The sequence below is a fragment of the Diaporthe batatas genome (assembly GCF_019321695.1).
Source record: "Diaporthe batatas strain CRI 302-4 chromosome Unknown Contig00006, whole genome shotgun sequence".
In the NCBI taxonomy this organism is placed as follows: Eukaryota; Fungi; Ascomycota; class Sordariomycetes; order Diaporthales; family Diaporthaceae; genus Diaporthe; species Diaporthe batatas.
In genome coordinates, this window is record NW_025408553.1 from 109671 (window position 1) to 126666 (window position 16996).

The window sequence follows — 16996 nt, forward strand, 5'->3', positions numbered from 1 at the left end:
CGTTGCAGCTCTCATAGACGTCAAATCCAACTTTGAAGTTATATTCCATGACTTCCCCTCTGTATTTGAGCCTCGAGGCGTCTGTGATTGCCAAGTTAGTATGTGTCGTGAAACACATATTATACCATTCAGTTTTTAGCAATCTCTCCGAACTAACAGTTAAAGAGGCTCAGAGCACGAACATCCGAGAAATTATACAAATTACTTCGCTTTTATGGGAATATGAGACCTCCAATTACAACAAGCACTATTAGGAGGCAAGATCTGATCTGCCGGACACTCTATGAGAGGTTATTCCGGCGGAGGTTGTTCTATAGGAGGTTGTTCTACAGGCGACGCCTCTACAAGGCTGTCCTGTAAGAATTAAAAACAATTACTTTGTTACTTGGTCATCGGCGTATCTGATGAGCGGGGGCTTAGTGTAGCTTGCCCCAGTATTGAATTAGAAGTGTAGTCTAGTTCCAAACGGAGCAGGGACACAAAAGACGGTAGTGGAGTTCTGCGTGTAGTGACAAATCGGAGGGGAAGACAGAGCTATATCATCATGAGGCCATGTCTTTGTCTTGAGCTATGCCGCTGAAAGTATCGCTACAGCTTCGGTGGCAGCCCTGACGACAGCTTCATTCTTGAAAAGCGCGCCATCCACATCCGCAACCTCCTTGTCGCCCACGAGCACCTTGCACCCAAACCTCCCGGGTCCAGTCTGGTCTTCCTCAGCCTCCCTGACCACATAGCTTACCGTCTCGGAATTAGCGAGCCGGCCCAGCTCCTCCTTCGGGTGAAGAACATGCACCGGGGTGTCGGTGTTTCGGAGTCGGGCCAGATATGACAACAACCCCGACCTCTCGACAAAGGCCTTGCAGGCGTCAAAGCTGCCGGAGTCCACCCAGATTGCGCCCACGAGCGCCTCATACAGGTCCGAGAAGAATTTGGGCGCATGGAGGCGTGCGAATAATGCCCATGGGTAGTGCGTACCGGAATGCATTGCTTCGAGGATAGACTCGCGCAGCTCAGCGTGGCGCCTGGCCGTGGCCTCTCGCTCGATGGTCAGCTCGATGGACTGGTAGCGCATGTAGGACCACAACGGGGTAGTTGTTTCCACGGGCTCGAGGTCTGGGCTGCGCTCCTTTGTCCCATTGTCCTCCTCGCTCCCGCTCCCGTCGTCGAGTACGACATCGTTGGTTGACAACTTTGGGCCCCACTCCATGACAAGAAAGGCAAGTATGTCCGCGTTGACGAGCGCGGTCCGGAGGAGGTGCATCTGCCAGTTGTCCAGTGCTTCGGGCTTCTCGTCGAAGAGTTCTTTGGCGGCTTGTTAGCTCCTAAATGCAATGACCAGCGTGCGGTATCTGGAAGCCGGTCTGTAAAGGGAAAGTTGGGACTAAAAATGGTTAAGTTGATACGCACCTTTTACTATGATGTAGTCAAGCAAACTGTCACCGATAAATTCAAGGCGGTCAAACGTGTAGTCATAGGAATATTCGCGCGTGTATAAAGCAGCAACATAGCTGGGGTGAGTTATTGCCTCAACGAGCAGGGCCTTCTCGCGGAAAACGTATCCTATGGCTGCCTCCAAAGGCTCGTAGATTGCCGGAAGATCCATGTTCTTGGGCTGAGCAGCTTCGAATAGCACACTCCTAGTGGTGTGGAAGTCTCGAAACTGACCTTCTCCAAGGAAAATGGACATGCAGTCCAGAGCCTTCTCCAGTCCTCCATCGATGTAAGAGACGCCAATGACAGCTTCCACGACATCAGCAAGAGTCTTGGTCGACATGACTCGGCTTTGCGCTTCCTGTTTAGAACACTCGAGCAAGTCTGAGATGTAGGGAGGGCGCCATCGCTCGTCACTGCCCTTGAGAGTAAGTTGTTTTGCAATGATGAACTGGTCCAGCCCCGTATTACGTGCCGCCATGCATAGCCTTCCGTTGCAAACCAGTCTATCTTTGAGACGTGAAAGAAGTCCCTCGGGCTTTCGAGGCTCCGAAGCGGCGACATTGACAGTTGTACAGAGCTTCAGAATGGAGTCACCCAAAAATTCAATTCTTTCCAGATTGGTCGGCGTGCGGGCACTTGATGTACAGATTGCTGTGACGAGCGTCGAAATATCGCTGAGCTTGAGTGGCGCCAGAATGGTCCTTGACAGCTCACTAGCTGTGAGGAACATCTCGATATAATGTATCAGAGACGGCATTAGAAGGCCGAACTCTGCGTACTTCACGGGTACGTCGTCGATCGTCATGCCGGCCATGGGCAGAACTCTTGAGTAGGGTTTCGCGCTTGGTGGTTGTTGAGGAGGAGGTAGTGGTCGGATGAAAAGGCCCGGTCCTCTGGGGTACTTGCTGACTGCAACGTATTGGACGTCTTCAGGGTCTGTCTCAAACCCCTTATAGACTTTCTGCACGGCCTCGGCTGCAGGTTTCGATGACAGGAGAGATTCGAGAACAAAAGGGTTGCCAAACATGTCTCGCACGAGGCCGTGAGACATAGCATCAGTGGCGGAGTTTGCGTCAAATGGGGTCCTTGAGCATTTTGGAGGTAAAACACCCTTGCGCAAGGCCAGTCGTATGGCGTATCCTTCTTCCCTGATATCCAAGCGTCGATGAGCATAGGCGGTTGAGAGCAGAGTTGAAGTGACATCCATGGAATCATCGGCGCTTTCCATAGTCACTTCGTCTTCAATTTGAACAATGAAATGGGATTTGTGGTCCAGATGTACAGTCAACAGCGGCATCTGAGGAATCGACATTGGAAGGACCAGCTCAAGTTCACATTTGACAGTATGACTCTGGTCGAGCAGTCTTAGGGCACGTCGCTGGGGACTACCACTGTTCTCGTTCCAGGCCTCAGCAACTCGAATCCACGGGTTACATTGGGCAGCGGCTTCCTGTGAGAGTTGATCAGCGTTGTATCAAAGAAGTCACAAACCAAGAATTTGAACAAAAGCATGACTCTGCGACACGCAAGACTTCATTACTTACAATCATTCCAGGACGATCCGGGATCTCAATGCCGAAATCTTGTTCTCTAAGTGGCAGGAGATGCTCATCTACCAAATTTGCATAATAAAGAGCTTGGTAGGCCTGGAAAGCGGCATCTTTACAAGCATTCGCCTCTGATTTCCATGTCCTGATGCTTGTAGCCTGGCGTAGCTCTGGAGGGAGGGATACTGGGAGCAGTACTGTGGCTTTGATCAAGGTCGGCGGGCCAGTCTGCGCATCTTCTTCCACCACTTTCTCGATGATGTAGTCGGGACTGGTGTCGACAAACTTTCTGAAAGTCAAAGTCGCACAAAAGTGGTCGAGGTGAGACTTCGCATCATTTATGGTGAGTCGAGCTCCAGTGCTCTCAACTCGAAGGTCGGGGTAGTCTGGAGCTTCAGAGTCCTCGAGGTCTTTCAGTATCTGTAGCTCGCGCAGATCATCTTCGTACCACATCTTCATTTGGGCTTCAAGAAGCTCCCACTGTTTCTTCGAGTCGATGTCTATTGTCTCTTCGAAAAGGTAAAGGCGGGAGTCTTCCATCCGGGCACGCCCTCGCCGCTGAATGAATGACTTCAGGTTGGCTGGCTTGTCCAAGCAAATCACCAGGTTGCAAAGCGGGACATCTATGCCTTCCTCAAGTACAGAACTTGCCACGATAAGGTTCAGGCGGCCGTCGCGAAAGGACTCTAGCGCGAGGCTGTTGTTCTTTTCGGGCAGATCAAGGAAGTCCTGCTTCACACCGGGAACAAATGAGGTCCCGACCATCTTCCCCACTCGATATCGTTTGCTGATCTCTGGATGACGACTGAGTATTTGTGTGAGAATGACCGTGCTACCTTCATGTTAGTCAACTGCAACCAACCCAAGTCATGCACTTCGAAATCGTCCAGAGTAAGAGAGACAGGAAGACTCACGTCGATCGCTCTCTAACGAAGATAATTCCCCGAACAGCACTGTCATACTTGATTAGTACATCAATAAGCTGCCTCATCTTTTCTGGGAGCATTGTAGCTTCGTGTGTTTCCAAGGGGGGGCTAATGCCGGCATTCTGGAAGATCCGGGCCAGATAGACCACTTCAGCTTCTTTGTAGCTCTGGCTGGCGCCGCCTTGTCTTCTCTCGACACCTTCCAGGAAGCGACGAATGGCTTCAAAGATGTACCAGTCAGCTGCCCAGCTCCCCATATCCCGACGAATGTCGACGCTTCTCCTACAGAATTTCTTCATCGTCCCCTGAACATACGTGTCCCTCTTGATAAAGGCGTCTTTGAGCTTGATCCTTGATCGATCTGTATTCTGAGCGGAGAGCCATTCAATGTACGGATCTTTCTTGATATCCAGCGCCTTATAAGCTTGGAGAATTGCGAGCATGGACTGCGTGTACTCTGTTTTGGGCACCTTCGGCATAGGCGGCGCGTATTGGATGTTGAACATCGACGGGCGCCGTGTGTGTGCCAATAACTCTTCCCTGTGCCGCGTAGGGCTCCGACATGATGCATCGAGGGTATATTCCAGTTCCTCTAGGCTTTCTATGTTCGCTCTGACCACTGGACTGGCAGTTAAGCCGAGAATATGAGGAACCGGGCCACCACGGTCTTTTGCTTCGCGGTAGAACTCTCGCATGATTCTGCTGCCGGGGTGTTTCTTGGTACAATTATGTGCTGGATGACTTGTTAGTAGGGGAATTTCCCGCCGCCCATGGAAGTCGTCTTACCCTCATCAAAAATCATCAGCGCCAGAGAAGATATCTGTACAAACCCGTGTAGGAGGGCATCCAGCAACACCTGGTGAGTTGTCACCACCAATTTCACATTGACAAGGACGGCCTCCCACGTTGATTTACACCAGCTGTCCACCTTATCAGACCCTGTCACAAGCTTCGGCAGCACCGATGGTATTTGGGTCTTGATGACCCGAAACTGTTGATCACATAGGGACACTGTCGGCGCCAGAAACCAAATCAACTAGAGAGGCGTCTGGGTTAGCAAGGCCGTGGAAGCTTTGTTAAATAGACATCAATGAGGCTGATACCTTATCAGAGGACATCCTCTCGAGCTCTGCTCTGATCCTCAAAACAGCGCTGAGTCGACGACACAAATTAGCCCAAGGAGGACGAACGCTACTTTGCTGGGAAAACTGACACCTGGGTCTTCCCGCTACCAGTATCCATAGCGACGATGACATTCTCCTTCAGGGAGGCTTCCAGCATCTCCACCTGGTAGGCCCTTGAAGCAATACTCGTCGGGTCTTTTGGCCTTCCTGTGGGAGCCTCCTCTGGCTCTGGTTCCTCGAGCCATGATGAGTCTAACGGATCCTGGGTAGCCAAGACCTCGTCAACAGCCTCACCAAGATCTTCAGAAGACCGAGATGAGTCGCTATAGAGGGCCATGATCCAAACAGCCGTATAGCAGAACGTATCGGTCAAGGGTCAGGTGTGCGGCGAGCTTGGGAGTCTCGCGCTCAGCAATAAGTTGAGCGGGAGCAGAAGAGAGTATCAGTGTGCCTGATATAGGTCAGATTCATAAGAGAACAGAGTAACAAAGACAGCCGGCTGACGCCCAGGTTGGGGAGCGGGGATGGTAGAAATATGGCAGCTGGGAGGCCTACCAGTGCGAGTGGTGTGGGTTCCAAATGCATGAGGCCTATTCTCTGTGGCCCGCGCTGCACTCAGCCGCGCGACGGGTCAGGAAGGAAAGGACTGACCGGCCCAGGCGTGCCAGAAACAGAGTTCTTCATTTTCTGCAAATGTATTGCCATGATAAGACTCGGAGGGGAACCAGCGATTGCGTTATGGTCAGGGTTTGAACGGATACGACCGTACGGCAACCCGGGGCCTGGAGCACCAGTGCAGCTGTGCAGCTGTGCAGCAGTACATGCAGGTACAGAGAGATGCCTGGCTAGCAAGTCACGGCATTTATCAGAAAGGCACTGGTGTGGGAGCTTGTCCGTAGTTCTCGTTTGAATCAGCCAAGACGACCCTGTAAACTATTGAATGAGTGTGAATTTCAAGAATTGGGAAATAGCCTGGGGAAGTAGCTGTGGTTACCCGTGGTGGACAAACGACCTACGGGTTAACCTCTTACAGAACTGCCTCTCCATGGGCCACCTTCCCAGTCCCATAGGACAACCTCTCATAGGACGACCTCCAAAAGGTTAACCTCCTAAAGGACAACCTCCTATAGGACAGCCTCCCATAGCGCAACCTCCCATAACACAACCTCCCATAGCACAATTACCAATAGGGAAATTCTCAATAGGACAACCTGCTATGAGACGACTTGGTTTTCCAACGGAGGCAGAAGCTGAATTGATACTACTGCATTATAATTGCAGCTGCACTCCAGTATCCTAAGTACCTAGGTACCTAGGTACTCCGTTCTCCGTACCTAGTGGATGACTTACAGGGCATTTCCCCTGCTTGCCAACGCCCAGCTTATCACGCACTATATTCTCATACACCCACCGCGCCCGCCTGCGAACTGCTCAGACTCGAATTCGACCGGCATATGGAGTTGTACGCATCAGGCTTCAACGCCTGGGGTCAGCTTCGTTTTCAAAACCCAGAGAGTTGTGCCGAACCAGACGACCTGCACGAATTCACCTGTGTGCTCGCTGGCGATGCCATAGACAAACCTCGACCATCACTGTCACACACCGCGGGTAGGTTGTGAGCATCTTAGACCCAAGTTGTTTCCCCGGCCTTTCCACCAAGCTGCGTCTCAAATACTTGGCAGGAATTTTGAAATCCCAAGATTGGGTCGCCTTACCCCACTGCTGAGCGTTGATACTGACGTGTGTAGTGGTCGTCGATGGTAAAGTGAGGACGGCAGGCTTTCTACCCACAGCCCACCGTTTATTATGTCGCGAGGACTTCCTCTCAAAACACACTCTTGCCGAGTCATCAGCCGGAGCCGTCGTACGCAAAACCCTGATCATCCAGCTTTGGACAGGCCACCCAGGCTCACACACTCGATCAGGTAGTTCTTGATCCGACTGGCTCGATCCGCCAATACAAGTCACTCAACGGATTCCTGAACCAGGGCCAGTGCCAGACATGGCCGGAGCTGCCGCCGTGCCAGCAGCTCGTGGCCTATGAGACCGGATTCTCGGCTGTTACACGCACAGGTCATGTCTACACGGTAGGCGATGAGCGGTACTCTGCCTGTCTCGGCCGGGAGACGTCGCCGGCGAGCCCAGCGGACCAGCCAGGCCTCGTGACTGCTCTTGAGGACTTGCCAACGGGACCTATCTCCAGGATAGCTGCTGGCGGTTATGTGCTTGCAGCGCTGACCACCGGGAATGATCTCTACATCTGGGGTGGGCACCCCGGCAGGAAGACGGTCCCAGCAGATATAAGCGACGAGCCAACGCCAGTTGACATCCAGGATAATGACATTGCTGATGTTGCCGTTGGCGAGTCACATATCATTGCGCTGACGACGAACGGTGATGTCTTTGTCATTGGCGAGAATGGCAATGGACAACTCGGCCTCCCTAGCAAATCAGAAGAATCATGGCGCCGAGTCCCCCTTGATTTGAAGGACGGTCGAAAAGTCGTCGGAGTGCAAGCCGGAGCAAGAAACTCGTTTCTCTTAGTTCACAAGGGATCAACATAACATGGCATCATGTTCCGTTGCATTTGCCATCTATGCATCTGTTCTATGGTACAGTCGTAACGTCCGCGTGGCATCAGGCGGTATCAAATCATAGGTTCGTCAGGTAGTCCTCAATCTCCTGGGGACTCAGTTTTCGGAAACGAGGGCCCTTTGCGCCCTCAACACCCTCCACTCCAAGAAGATGGTCTGCTGGGGGTCCAACGATTCCTGCATGAAAATATTAGCAAAATAGCTTCTGGTGACCTCAGCTCTCGATGATGTGACCTACCAATCTCAATAGTATCCCCGTTCATCTCACCCTCGATTGTCTCTTTGAGCGTCAGCAGTGCAATGTGCACCGCATCCTCCAATTCCAGACCCTCCGTGTACCGCTTCTCCAGGAATGTCTTGGCCGAAGTCGCACTCTTGCCGATAGCTGTCGCCTTCCAGGGGAAGTAACTGCCTGACGGATCGACCTGGTACAGCATTGGGCCGCCCTTGAGGATGCCGCCGGTCTTGCCCGAAATCTTCTTCTCCCCACCCTCGCCCTCGATCGACTTGGCCGCCTTCTCCACCTCTTCCTCGGGCAGGATCCCCTCGTCCCACCCGGCGATCAGCAGGGACACACCGTACGGCCGCACACCTCCCGACTGGGTGGCCTCCTGCATGACCCGCGCGACATCCTGGACCAATATCCTGGTGGGAGGGTACTCGTTGTAGATGCGCTTGTAGTCGGTGTGCGAGACCTTCCGCGCCTTGTCGACAAGAACTCTGTAATCAGGGCCCATGCCTGAGTAGACCATGCCGATGTTGGGGGTGACGAGGCTGATCTTGGACAGGGAGGAGGGGTCGGCGAGGGGCGATGAGGACTTCTTCTCGGTTGCGAGGACAATTCCGTTGGTGGCTGCACTGCCGTGTCAGTCGCGGAGCTTCCTCGTGTGTAGAGATGGAGGGGGACAGCACTGACCCTTGATGCCGAGCGCTGTGACGCCCTGGTTGACAGCGTTCAACGCATACTCTATTTCGAGGGTATCAGTAAGTGGGTTGCTTTTCACACCAGGCGCCTTCCCGCTGTGGCTCGGAAATTGGCGAGAACTGACCGATCTGCACCAGCTTGCCGCTGCCGTGTGTGTCAGTACAAACGCATGGTCGGTGGCAGCTGTGGTTGCGACTGAGCTTACCTGGGCGAGAAGGTGGTGAGGGAGAAGGAGTATCTATCAGCCATTGCTGCTAATTAGATACGAGAGAGGTTTGGATATGGTGGGCGAACTGGTATGCGGTCCGTTGAGGATCTTGGGTGGAGGAGTGAAAGATGAGCGACCGTATAGCTGAAGCTCGATGATGTTGGACTCGCAGCTGCAACCACCCCAGGCAGGAGTCCACACGCGTCAACCTGCTGCTGCTTGGGAGCTCCCCCAGCCAGGCGCAGCCCTGGGCCGCGGGCAGGCGAGCTAGGCAGGGGCGGCGTGGGCGGGTGGTTGCTTACCTAACATGTGGCACCCACCCACCTCACTCGAGGCATTCTTTCAAGCACGTCTAGGCTAGCTCCCGAAAAGCTCACAAATTGGGCCTTTTATCCCCATTTCACCATAAAAGTTCGACCACTTTCCAAAGGGTACCACCCCAGCTTGTTCTTCCGTGCTGTACGGACAACGACACGTGTGACACCGGATCATCGTCTTGATTTGCATCTCGAGGCCCTTCGGTTCCCGCGTGATCTTTATGAACTGCGAAACCCTTTGGTCGACAGCCGGCTCATGCGGTTGAAGATGACCTTAGGCTGCTCACTGAATCCCCAAACGGCCCAACAGGACTTTTTTCACACTTTTCTACGTTGACTCACAGTGTCCATCTGCCGCCGCACTCCCACCAAGTCGAAGTCTGACCCTCGCCATGGCCGAATCGCTAAACCCCACGATTCCCACGCCGACCTGGTCTTTCGGCAACGTGGCAGCATCGTCTTCTCGGGAGACCACTCCACAAGCCGTACAGCCGGATCCAGCCTCATCGTCTAGTGAGGAGCCCGCGCATGGTGACAGTGCGCAAAACACCGAGGAGAATCCATCACAGACAGGCAGACGTTACCCGCCCCGAACATGCAGAATCTGTTTCGAAGAGGTCGAGCCGACGTTCGAGGCCCCGAACCTGTCCACTCAGTATCTCGGAGGAAAGCCACGTGTGAGATATGTATCGGATGAACCGGAGCTTGGCCGGCTCATGCGCCCTTGCAAGTGCAAGGGATCGCAGAAATATGTCCACGAGGGTTGCCTCCGGGCTTGGAGGGGAGCTTCGCCCGCGGATCGAAACCTTTGGCAATGCCCGACCTGCAAGTACGAGTACAAGCTAAGCAGCTTAAAATGGTCAAAATGGATCAACAGCGGGATCCTCCGTGCGTTCCTGACCGCAACGATTATGGTCTTTGCCCTCTTCCTATTGGGCTTTATCGCCGATCCGATTATCAATATCTGGATCGACCCTGCCGGTGCTGTTGTGGATGTCGTCAGGGGAGGCCTTGATGGCTTCGAAGAAATACTAGAATACATCCCCGACGACGAACCAGACACCTGGTTTGTGCACTTCTCGAAGGGCTTACTGTCCCTGGGGCTGGTGGGCCTTGTCAAGGTATTTCTTGGCTTAGGCCCTCTTCACTGGTTCAACGTCAGACTCGGTGGTACCAGGCGTGGGAGAGGTAGGGACAGGCTTGAGAATGTCAGTTGGTTACTGGTGGCCGTGGGAGTCGCCACATTCATAGGGGTATGTGCACACCCGTTCGCCCAAATTTTACCGCGTACCGTTTCGCACCACGCTGGCCGTATACTGACATTGCGCAGGCTGTCTGGAAGGGTGTGAGTGCTGTTTGCGCGCGGTATCTTAGCCAAGTCAGCGACGACATCATTGATGTACCCGAAGAAAAAGATGAAGAAGACGAGGGCGAGGACGAGGGTCAAGGGCAGCAGGCAGAGTCCAAGAAGGATCAGTGAGCCCTACTAGTACTCTCAGTCCCACAGCTCAAGGAATCGTCCCCTGCAAGTCTCGCCAACTTTCAACATGCACACTCTTAAGTTGCCTCGGACCCGCTCTTCCGCGCTGTGTCAACTAGTCTGTGTGCAAAGATCAAGGCTCTGTTACTACCTAGGATTCTGGGCGTCTTGTTCAATTCCAATATGGGACCAGTACGGGCACGTCAACTTCAGTCTCTCGGGCCGACCCTTGGGTCGTGCCTGAATTCACTCCTGCCCTTCAGACCTCTCGGTTACCCTGATGAAGGCGTAGGATGGCTACTGCTGATACATATCTTGCTATAATGATTTGATCTTGGCTGAATGAAATTGTCAAGCAAGCAGGGGGCTTTCTCCGCTGTAACCAGTAGGCGGATGGAAACGAGTTAATAATCAGAAGCTGTCACACAGTCTAGCTGGATAGATATCTAATACAATGGCAATCTATCAAGTTTCTGACAACTGCATCTGGGCTTGTACAGCCTTTGTCTTTCGAGTGTAATTTTTGCCGAAGAAGATCTCTACAATATTGGAGAGGTCGTTCCGTAGGGCACTGCTCCAAGAATGCTATCCCTAAAAAGGGAAGATCGTCCATTCAGGTAGACTATTTCACAAGAGATTGTCTTGAGGAATGTTTTCAGCAGTCTCATAATAGAGGTCATCTGCGACGAGTATTATTTCGGGAAGTTCATGCCAAACATGCCCTCTTACAAAACAGAGGATTTTCATATAGGTATCGGCACCCAGGCGTCCAGACGCAGTTGATCTCGACAGGAACGGCACGGCGAAGAGTAAGCCCAGCTTGATCTCGAGGATGGCCTGCACAACGGTAGACAATAAGAGACGGCTTGAGGTCAAAGCTGAATCTGGCTAGGATCATGGGCGATTGATAGACACAGCGCACCCCACTAGATGACAGGCCCCCCCACTAGGTGGGTAGTTGTGTGGGTGTGGAACTGCCCCGAACCCCAGGGTCTTTGTCTTGATGTACCTAGACGAAGCCCAGGGCCCAGAAATGAGGACCGCATCTTCGCGATGAGCTTCACAGCCATGGAAGCCTCAGCCTTGTCGAAAGTTGACCCGTTCGTGGCTGAGGAAAGAGGTCTTGTCAGCAGGTTGCCGATTCCAGACACCTGGCATTAAAGTACATACTTTGGCCGAGTCGCAATCTCACAGTGTCGAGGGGCTCGGCAATTTTAGCCCTTGCGCCGTCTAGACCTTTACTCATCCTCCCGTGAGACCCAACACCCACCACTTGTCTCTTCCAAACAAGCACACACTCCGCCCAACCCGATCGACCCATTGCGACAAGCTGCAACAGCATCCGCGTTGCACCACCCTCTTTTTGAGTGCTCTTGCTTGCCCTATTTGGCCCAACTGCTCCCGAGGTGGCGCCAGTCGCAGGGACTCCGGCTGATCACGACAGCGCGGGAGCTACGTAGCTTGTGGCTCCATCGGCACGGCTTACTTCTCGCATGAGCCTCGACGAACACGAGGGCGCTCTCGACTGTCGTATTGACGCACACCTGAATCGCATTACTCACGCCTGGCTGCATAGTCTCGCTCGCCATCACCGCTGCTCACCAACACCAGTGCCGTCGCTGCCGAGCCCTCAGGGGTCTGGCTGGCTCTCCTCGTCGCGGTCGCCTTCATTGACGCACTGCGATTCTCCCACCGAAATCTACCTCGACACTCGCCACATGCTCAGAATAAACCACAGATAATAAATAATGCATCTTCCATATCCCAAGAGGAAATCCTCAAATGCCCAACCCTTCCTTCCGCGCGGCAGCAATTCCTCCCGCTATGGGGTCGGCTTCTCGATACCACGGCGATACCGATCGCAAGCCCTCGCTGTAGCAACACTCGTGCTTATCGGCCTCATATGGCTCCTTACACGTGGCGGCAGCTCTCATCATAGCTCCAAGGGCGGCAGCACTGGGACGGCTAACCACGTTCCTTCTGGAAAGCCACCCGCGGTCATCGTGACAGTCCTGGACGAGGGGAGGTTTGGCGAGAGGTACACAGAGCTGCTGAAAGAAAACAGGAGGCTCTACGCGGAAAAGCATGGTATGTTGAGATACTGTGTCGGTCGCCCTAGAGGTGGACTGGACTGGCCTCGTGCTAGAGGCAGAAACTGGTATACAGAGTAGCGTTGACTGACAGGCCGTGTCCAGGCTATGCAACGTTCTTCCCGAAAGTTGGTGACTACGAGCTTCAAAAGGCGCCTGCCTCCTGGACCAAGGTCGTTGCGATGCGCCACGCTCTCACCCAGTTCCCTGACGCCACTTACTTCTGGTACGTCGACATCGACACGTTCATCATGAACCCGGCCCTCACGATCGAGCACGACATCATGGCGGCCGCGAACCTCGAGAGCAAGATGATAGTAGACTACCCCGTCGTGCCGCCCGACAGCATTATCCACACCTTCAGCCACCTCAAGGCCGAGGATGTGCACTTCGTCGTGACGCAGGACAAGGACGGCCTGGCCACGAACAGCTGGCTGGTACGCAACTCGGAGTGGTCGCGGTTCTTCCTCGACACATGGTTCGACCCGACGTACAGGAGCTACAACTTCCAGAAGGCAGAGACACATGCCCTGGTGAGTCCGCCCATACCTGCAGGATAGGGAGCATTTATTAACAAGCTGTCGCAGGAACACATTGTGCAGTGGCACCCAACGATTCTCTCGAACTTGGCCCTCGTGCCTCAGCGCTACATCAACTCATACGACAAGTCAGAAAAGGGCCAGGAATACTCCACAGGCGACCTGTCCGTCCGCTTTGCGAAATGCGCCAAATCGGTTAAGAAACCGACTTGCGAGACCGACGCTGAGCCGTACGCATCCGTCTGGAGATCGGCTTACAGAACCCAATGAGAGCCGGCGGAACCGATGTGGTCCGGCTTTTGACGCAGCGGATCGCATTCACCCTTGCCGACGTTTTAGGGACCTACGATTATGGCTCCAGAGGGACCCGACAGGCCCGAAGTTGAGCTGGCGTTTGAGGCGACTTTTGTTTTCATATCAGGACAATGTGCACGCGGAATTCGGATATGGGCGTCTGGGAGCGAGTGGTACAACGCATGTTCCTATACAAGGTAGATCCGGCTACTTTCAAGACTTGACGATGATACAGGAGGGTCGGAGGTCTACACTTCACTTTGGCATGGTTAACGTGTTTTGTATACGGCCAAGGAGCCAATCTCATTTCAATGATACCTCTGAATCACTACTTCTGAATATGGTCGACGTGTCTATCGGACCAGCATCACAAACCGACAGGCCCGAGACCTATTCGCGCGCCGGGCGTGTCACAAAGCACTTCTATATTTGTGCTGTTTTGTGGACGTGACGCCTCGCGCCGTGGCCATTGGGTGATCGCATTATTAACATTGTGTCTGGACCGCTCCAGTAAGGCTATATCTGACAAGAATCGCCTAGAGCCCAGCCCCTGTTTGAGAATCTGTAATACGTACTTAGGTACGAGGCCCTCCGTCTCAGACCACCACTTTCGTCCCCTCTATGTCCTCGTGTAGCAGAATAAAAGCAATCATGGGTATCGATGAATCTTCACGCCCAGAACAGATACAACAGTCCCTGGCTGCCGCCGCCCTGTTCGCAAGTAATTCCCATCACCGCGCCGAGGACGGGCTCGTCAAGCCGGAAAAGGAGCCCGACTCGTCCTCGCGGCCGCGGAGCAGGGTGCCCCTCCTTGCGGCCCACTTGTCCCTGAGCTCCTCCCAGTCCCGCTTCCAGAAGCGGATGCTCTGCTCCAGCTCCGGGTCGGCGCCGGGCGGCACGTAGCCGGCGCACTGCGTCTCGATGGCGCGCAGCTGGATCTTCAGGTACCGGAGCTCCGACTCGTCCTCCTCGACCGCCTCCTCGAGCTCGTGGATGCGCGCCTCCTGCTGCCGCAGTCGCTCATTTGCAGCTTCCTCTCGCTCGATAGATACTGCGTGTAGATGCTGTTGGTGAAGAGGCGCGGGTTAGCACATGTTCCTGGCAAGAGAATTGCGGAGGTCGAAGGGCATTGGGGGAGGGGGGGGCAAGCGTTAGGGCCGGCAGAGGGAAGCAACGGGCGTGTATTCAAGGGAATCACAAGGGAAGGTTCACATCTGACTCTTCGCGCCGCTTCTGCAGGCTCTCAATGACGGACGACATCTCGGCGCACAGGTTCTCGGCCTCCAGGACGATGCTATCGGCCATCTCGGACGAGATCTTGGGCGAGCTGCTGAACGTCGCCGTCGCCGTCGCCGTCGCCTCGGCGGGCTGTAGCTGTTGCGCCGACAGCACCGGCACGGGGGCGGCCTTGTGAAGGTCCGAGGTCTCGTCGGGCCTGTCACGGTGCGTGGAAGGGCGCCTCTGGAAGTGCGACCTCAGCCACGAGGGACTCATGGGCGCCATGATCCCCAGCGCATCTCGCCCGTCGCCGGCGGCCGGCAGCACCAGCGACCTCGGGCGCGACGACGCGCCGGGCTGCAGGGACGCGCTGCGCCGCGCGGAGGAGGAGGACGGCGTGCGATGGAGGCGGGCGGGGCTCCTGTGGGCGCGGCGCGACAGGAGCTTCTCCATGGCGTCGACCTGGGCGTGGAGGGCCTCGATGTTCTCGGTGCGCACGTCGGCGCCGCTTAGGCGCTGGGCGAGGTCGTTGAGCCGCTGCACGAGGACGTCCCTGCTGTCCTGTGTGATGTCGTCGGCCGAGATGTCCGAGTCGGAACCTGAGCCCGAGCCCGAGCCCGAGCCCGTGGCGCTGCTGGCCAGCTCGTCGTCGGCCTCGACGCCGTCGACCTCGATCTTGGGCTGGCCGACGGAGCCCACCGTGTCATGGTTAGTGTCGTCGGGCCCGAAGGGGCTATCGCGGCGCGCGGCGCTCGAGCTGGGGCTCAGGGAGCCGGAGAACTGCGGCCGCAGGGGAGAGAGGGGCGATATGTGGAAATTCATGGTTCCGCGCTGGGCGCATGGTCGTTGTGGCCGCGGCGTGAGAGCGCTGGTGGTGGTGGGTGGGGTTCAATGTTGGGTACCTGCAGTGCGCAAAGAGAGCTTGCGGTGACGTCGGTGCTATCGCGAGGAAGGAAGCTGCAGATGGCAGATCAGACCATGCACGAGCAAGAGCAGGAAGCGCTGGCTGGCACCATGCGACGAGCCCCGGTCGGACATAATCCGTGGTGGTGCTTGTGCAGGGTCAACACACGAAGCATTGTCAAGATGTGTAATATGGCAGGTAGATTGGCGAGTCTGCCCCTGAATCCCGAGTGAGAGGAGACATTATTACGGGTCAATCCCCAATCTCCTGAGGAGGGCCCAAGGCGCCATGACTGATGTGGTCCGAGTAACATAGTAAAAGAGTCTAGACTTCTCTGCAGTCGGAGCCGCAGCCCTGCAGCTTTGCCCCATCTATGCGCAGCAAGGACGACTTCCGATCGGCCGACATCTGACAGTTGGAAAAGTTTCTCTCGCTGAACACGCATTGGATGCTCGGGTTGGACAGGTCTTTTTCGCCGTGTTGCCTGTCTCCTCCATCTCACCACGGAGGCGGTAAGATGAAGCTGCGTCGGACTTGGCCGACCGACTCACACGCAGAGGGGGCCAGCTAGCGGCAACTATCCATACCTGGAGGTCTAAGTCAAAATGTGAACTTCATCTCAATCAGACAGGCTACACAACTTCACGGCCAGTCAATACGAGTTCATTCCATGCAAGGCCATCTCAAAAGCGGTCATTCTGAGATCAGTCGTCCCCCAGGAAACCATCACTCAGAAGGCCATCTTACACAAGAACGCATGCAAAATGAGTTTTTTCACAGGATGGTGGTCTGATGAGAGGTGAAGAAACAAACCCTGCGCCTGTTCTGTGGAATTCTGAGTGTCCTCGGACTTCGCAGTGAATGCAGATCACACCACCCCACTCGGATCCGAATATAGTGCCATAATGCATGCTCGCTGTATATTTTGGGCCAAGCTGATGACACTATATTGTTATCTGATGCTCTGTGGGCGTTGCCAGTAGACCAATGCCGTACTCACAGAGGACATCATCTCAGTAATGGTCAGGCACTCGCATTTCCAAGTCAATGACCTATCAGAGGGCAGCCGCAAAAGGACTGGTCTTCATGCCCGGTGAAGAGTAGCCCAGCCCAAGAGCATCGGTGCGGACCGGTTGAGCGGCTTTTTGGCATGTGATGCATAGATGGGCTTGTTGATCTCTCCCTGTCTTGCCTAGGCGTCCGACCGGGGCAACTCCCCCGTGCAGCACCGGTCTAGAAAAGGCCTCAACAGCTATCTCGTTGACATCAGTCAGTTTTGGGGGCAGCCGTTGAAGCTCACTTGAGTCAGTGACCAGTTATTCGGAGGTGTCGGCTGTCCTCATCACCTCTCTTGGCTGCAACATGATTGCTGGTCGTGTACGGAGTACCAGAGTAC

The 16996-nt window shown here is 54.7% G+C and overlaps 7 protein-coding genes across 7 annotated transcripts; 3 read left to right on the plus strand and 4 right to left on the minus strand.

Annotated features, from left to right (window-relative positions):
* Positions 1–395: 395 nt before the first annotated feature.
* Positions 396–6047, minus strand: KVR01_006031 (uncharacterized protein). Its single transcript, XM_044782895.1, has 7 exons — positions 5121–6047; positions 5011–5059; positions 4694–4943; positions 3896–4640; positions 2979–3813; positions 1408–2884; positions 396–1302 (listed from the first exon to the last, which is right to left on the minus strand). Exons 1-7 carry the CDS (start codon positions 5366–5368, stop codon positions 569–571), a joined length of 4338 nt encoding a protein of 1445 aa, XP_044644834.1. The 5' UTR covers positions 5369–6047; the 3' UTR covers positions 396–568.
* A 277-nt stretch (positions 6048–6324) lies between these two features.
* On the plus strand, positions 6325–7595 carry KVR01_005950 (uncharacterized protein; the record flags this gene model as incomplete). The annotated part of the gene is made up of 3 exons (XM_044783247.1): positions 6325–6639; positions 6780–6895; positions 6957–7595. The coding sequence occupies exons 1-3, from the start codon at positions 6486–6488 to the stop codon at positions 7593–7595; spliced, it is 909 nt and encodes a 302-aa protein (XP_044644753.1). The 5' UTR covers positions 6325–6485.
* A 3-nt stretch (positions 7596–7598) lies between these two features.
* On the minus strand, positions 7599–8957 carry KVR01_006083 (proteasome core particle subunit alpha 2). The gene is made up of 5 exons (XM_044793894.1): positions 8756–8957; positions 8675–8694; positions 8542–8592; positions 7864–8478; positions 7599–7802 (listed from the first exon to the last, which is right to left on the minus strand). The coding sequence occupies exons 1-5, from the start codon at positions 8797–8799 to the stop codon at positions 7684–7686; spliced, it is 849 nt and encodes a 282-aa protein (XP_044644886.1). The 5' UTR covers positions 8800–8957; the 3' UTR covers positions 7599–7683.
* A 510-nt stretch (positions 8958–9467) lies between these two features.
* On the plus strand, positions 9468–10555 carry KVR01_006427 (uncharacterized protein; the record flags this gene model as incomplete). The annotated part of the gene is made up of 2 exons (XM_044792093.1): positions 9468–10328; positions 10406–10555. 2 exons carry the CDS (start codon positions 9468–9470, stop codon positions 10553–10555), a joined length of 1011 nt encoding a protein of 336 aa, XP_044645230.1.
* Positions 10556–11261: 706 nt separating this feature from the next.
* Positions 11262–11876, minus strand: KVR01_006216 (uncharacterized protein; the record flags this gene model as incomplete). The annotated part of the gene is made up of 3 exons (XM_044787123.1): positions 11262–11392; positions 11565–11663; positions 11726–11876. The coding sequence occupies 3 exons, from the start codon at positions 11874–11876 to the stop codon at positions 11262–11264; spliced, it is 381 nt and encodes a 126-aa protein (XP_044645019.1).
* A 427-nt stretch (positions 11877–12303) lies between these two features.
* Positions 12304–13454, plus strand: KVR01_005996 (uncharacterized protein; the record flags this gene model as incomplete). The annotated part of the gene is made up of 3 exons (XM_044786720.1): positions 12304–12643; positions 12751–13178; positions 13233–13454. The coding sequence occupies 3 exons, from the start codon at positions 12304–12306 to the stop codon at positions 13452–13454; spliced, it is 990 nt and encodes a 329-aa protein (XP_044644799.1).
* A 465-nt stretch (positions 13455–13919) lies between these two features.
* On the minus strand, positions 13920–16182 carry KVR01_005987 (uncharacterized protein). Its single transcript, XM_044789807.1, has 2 exons — positions 14691–16182; positions 13920–14542 (listed from the first exon to the last, which is right to left on the minus strand). Exons 1-2 carry the CDS (start codon positions 15516–15518, stop codon positions 14210–14212), a joined length of 1161 nt encoding a protein of 386 aa, XP_044644790.1. The 5' UTR covers positions 15519–16182; the 3' UTR covers positions 13920–14209.
* Positions 16183–16996: the final 814 nt, after the last annotated feature.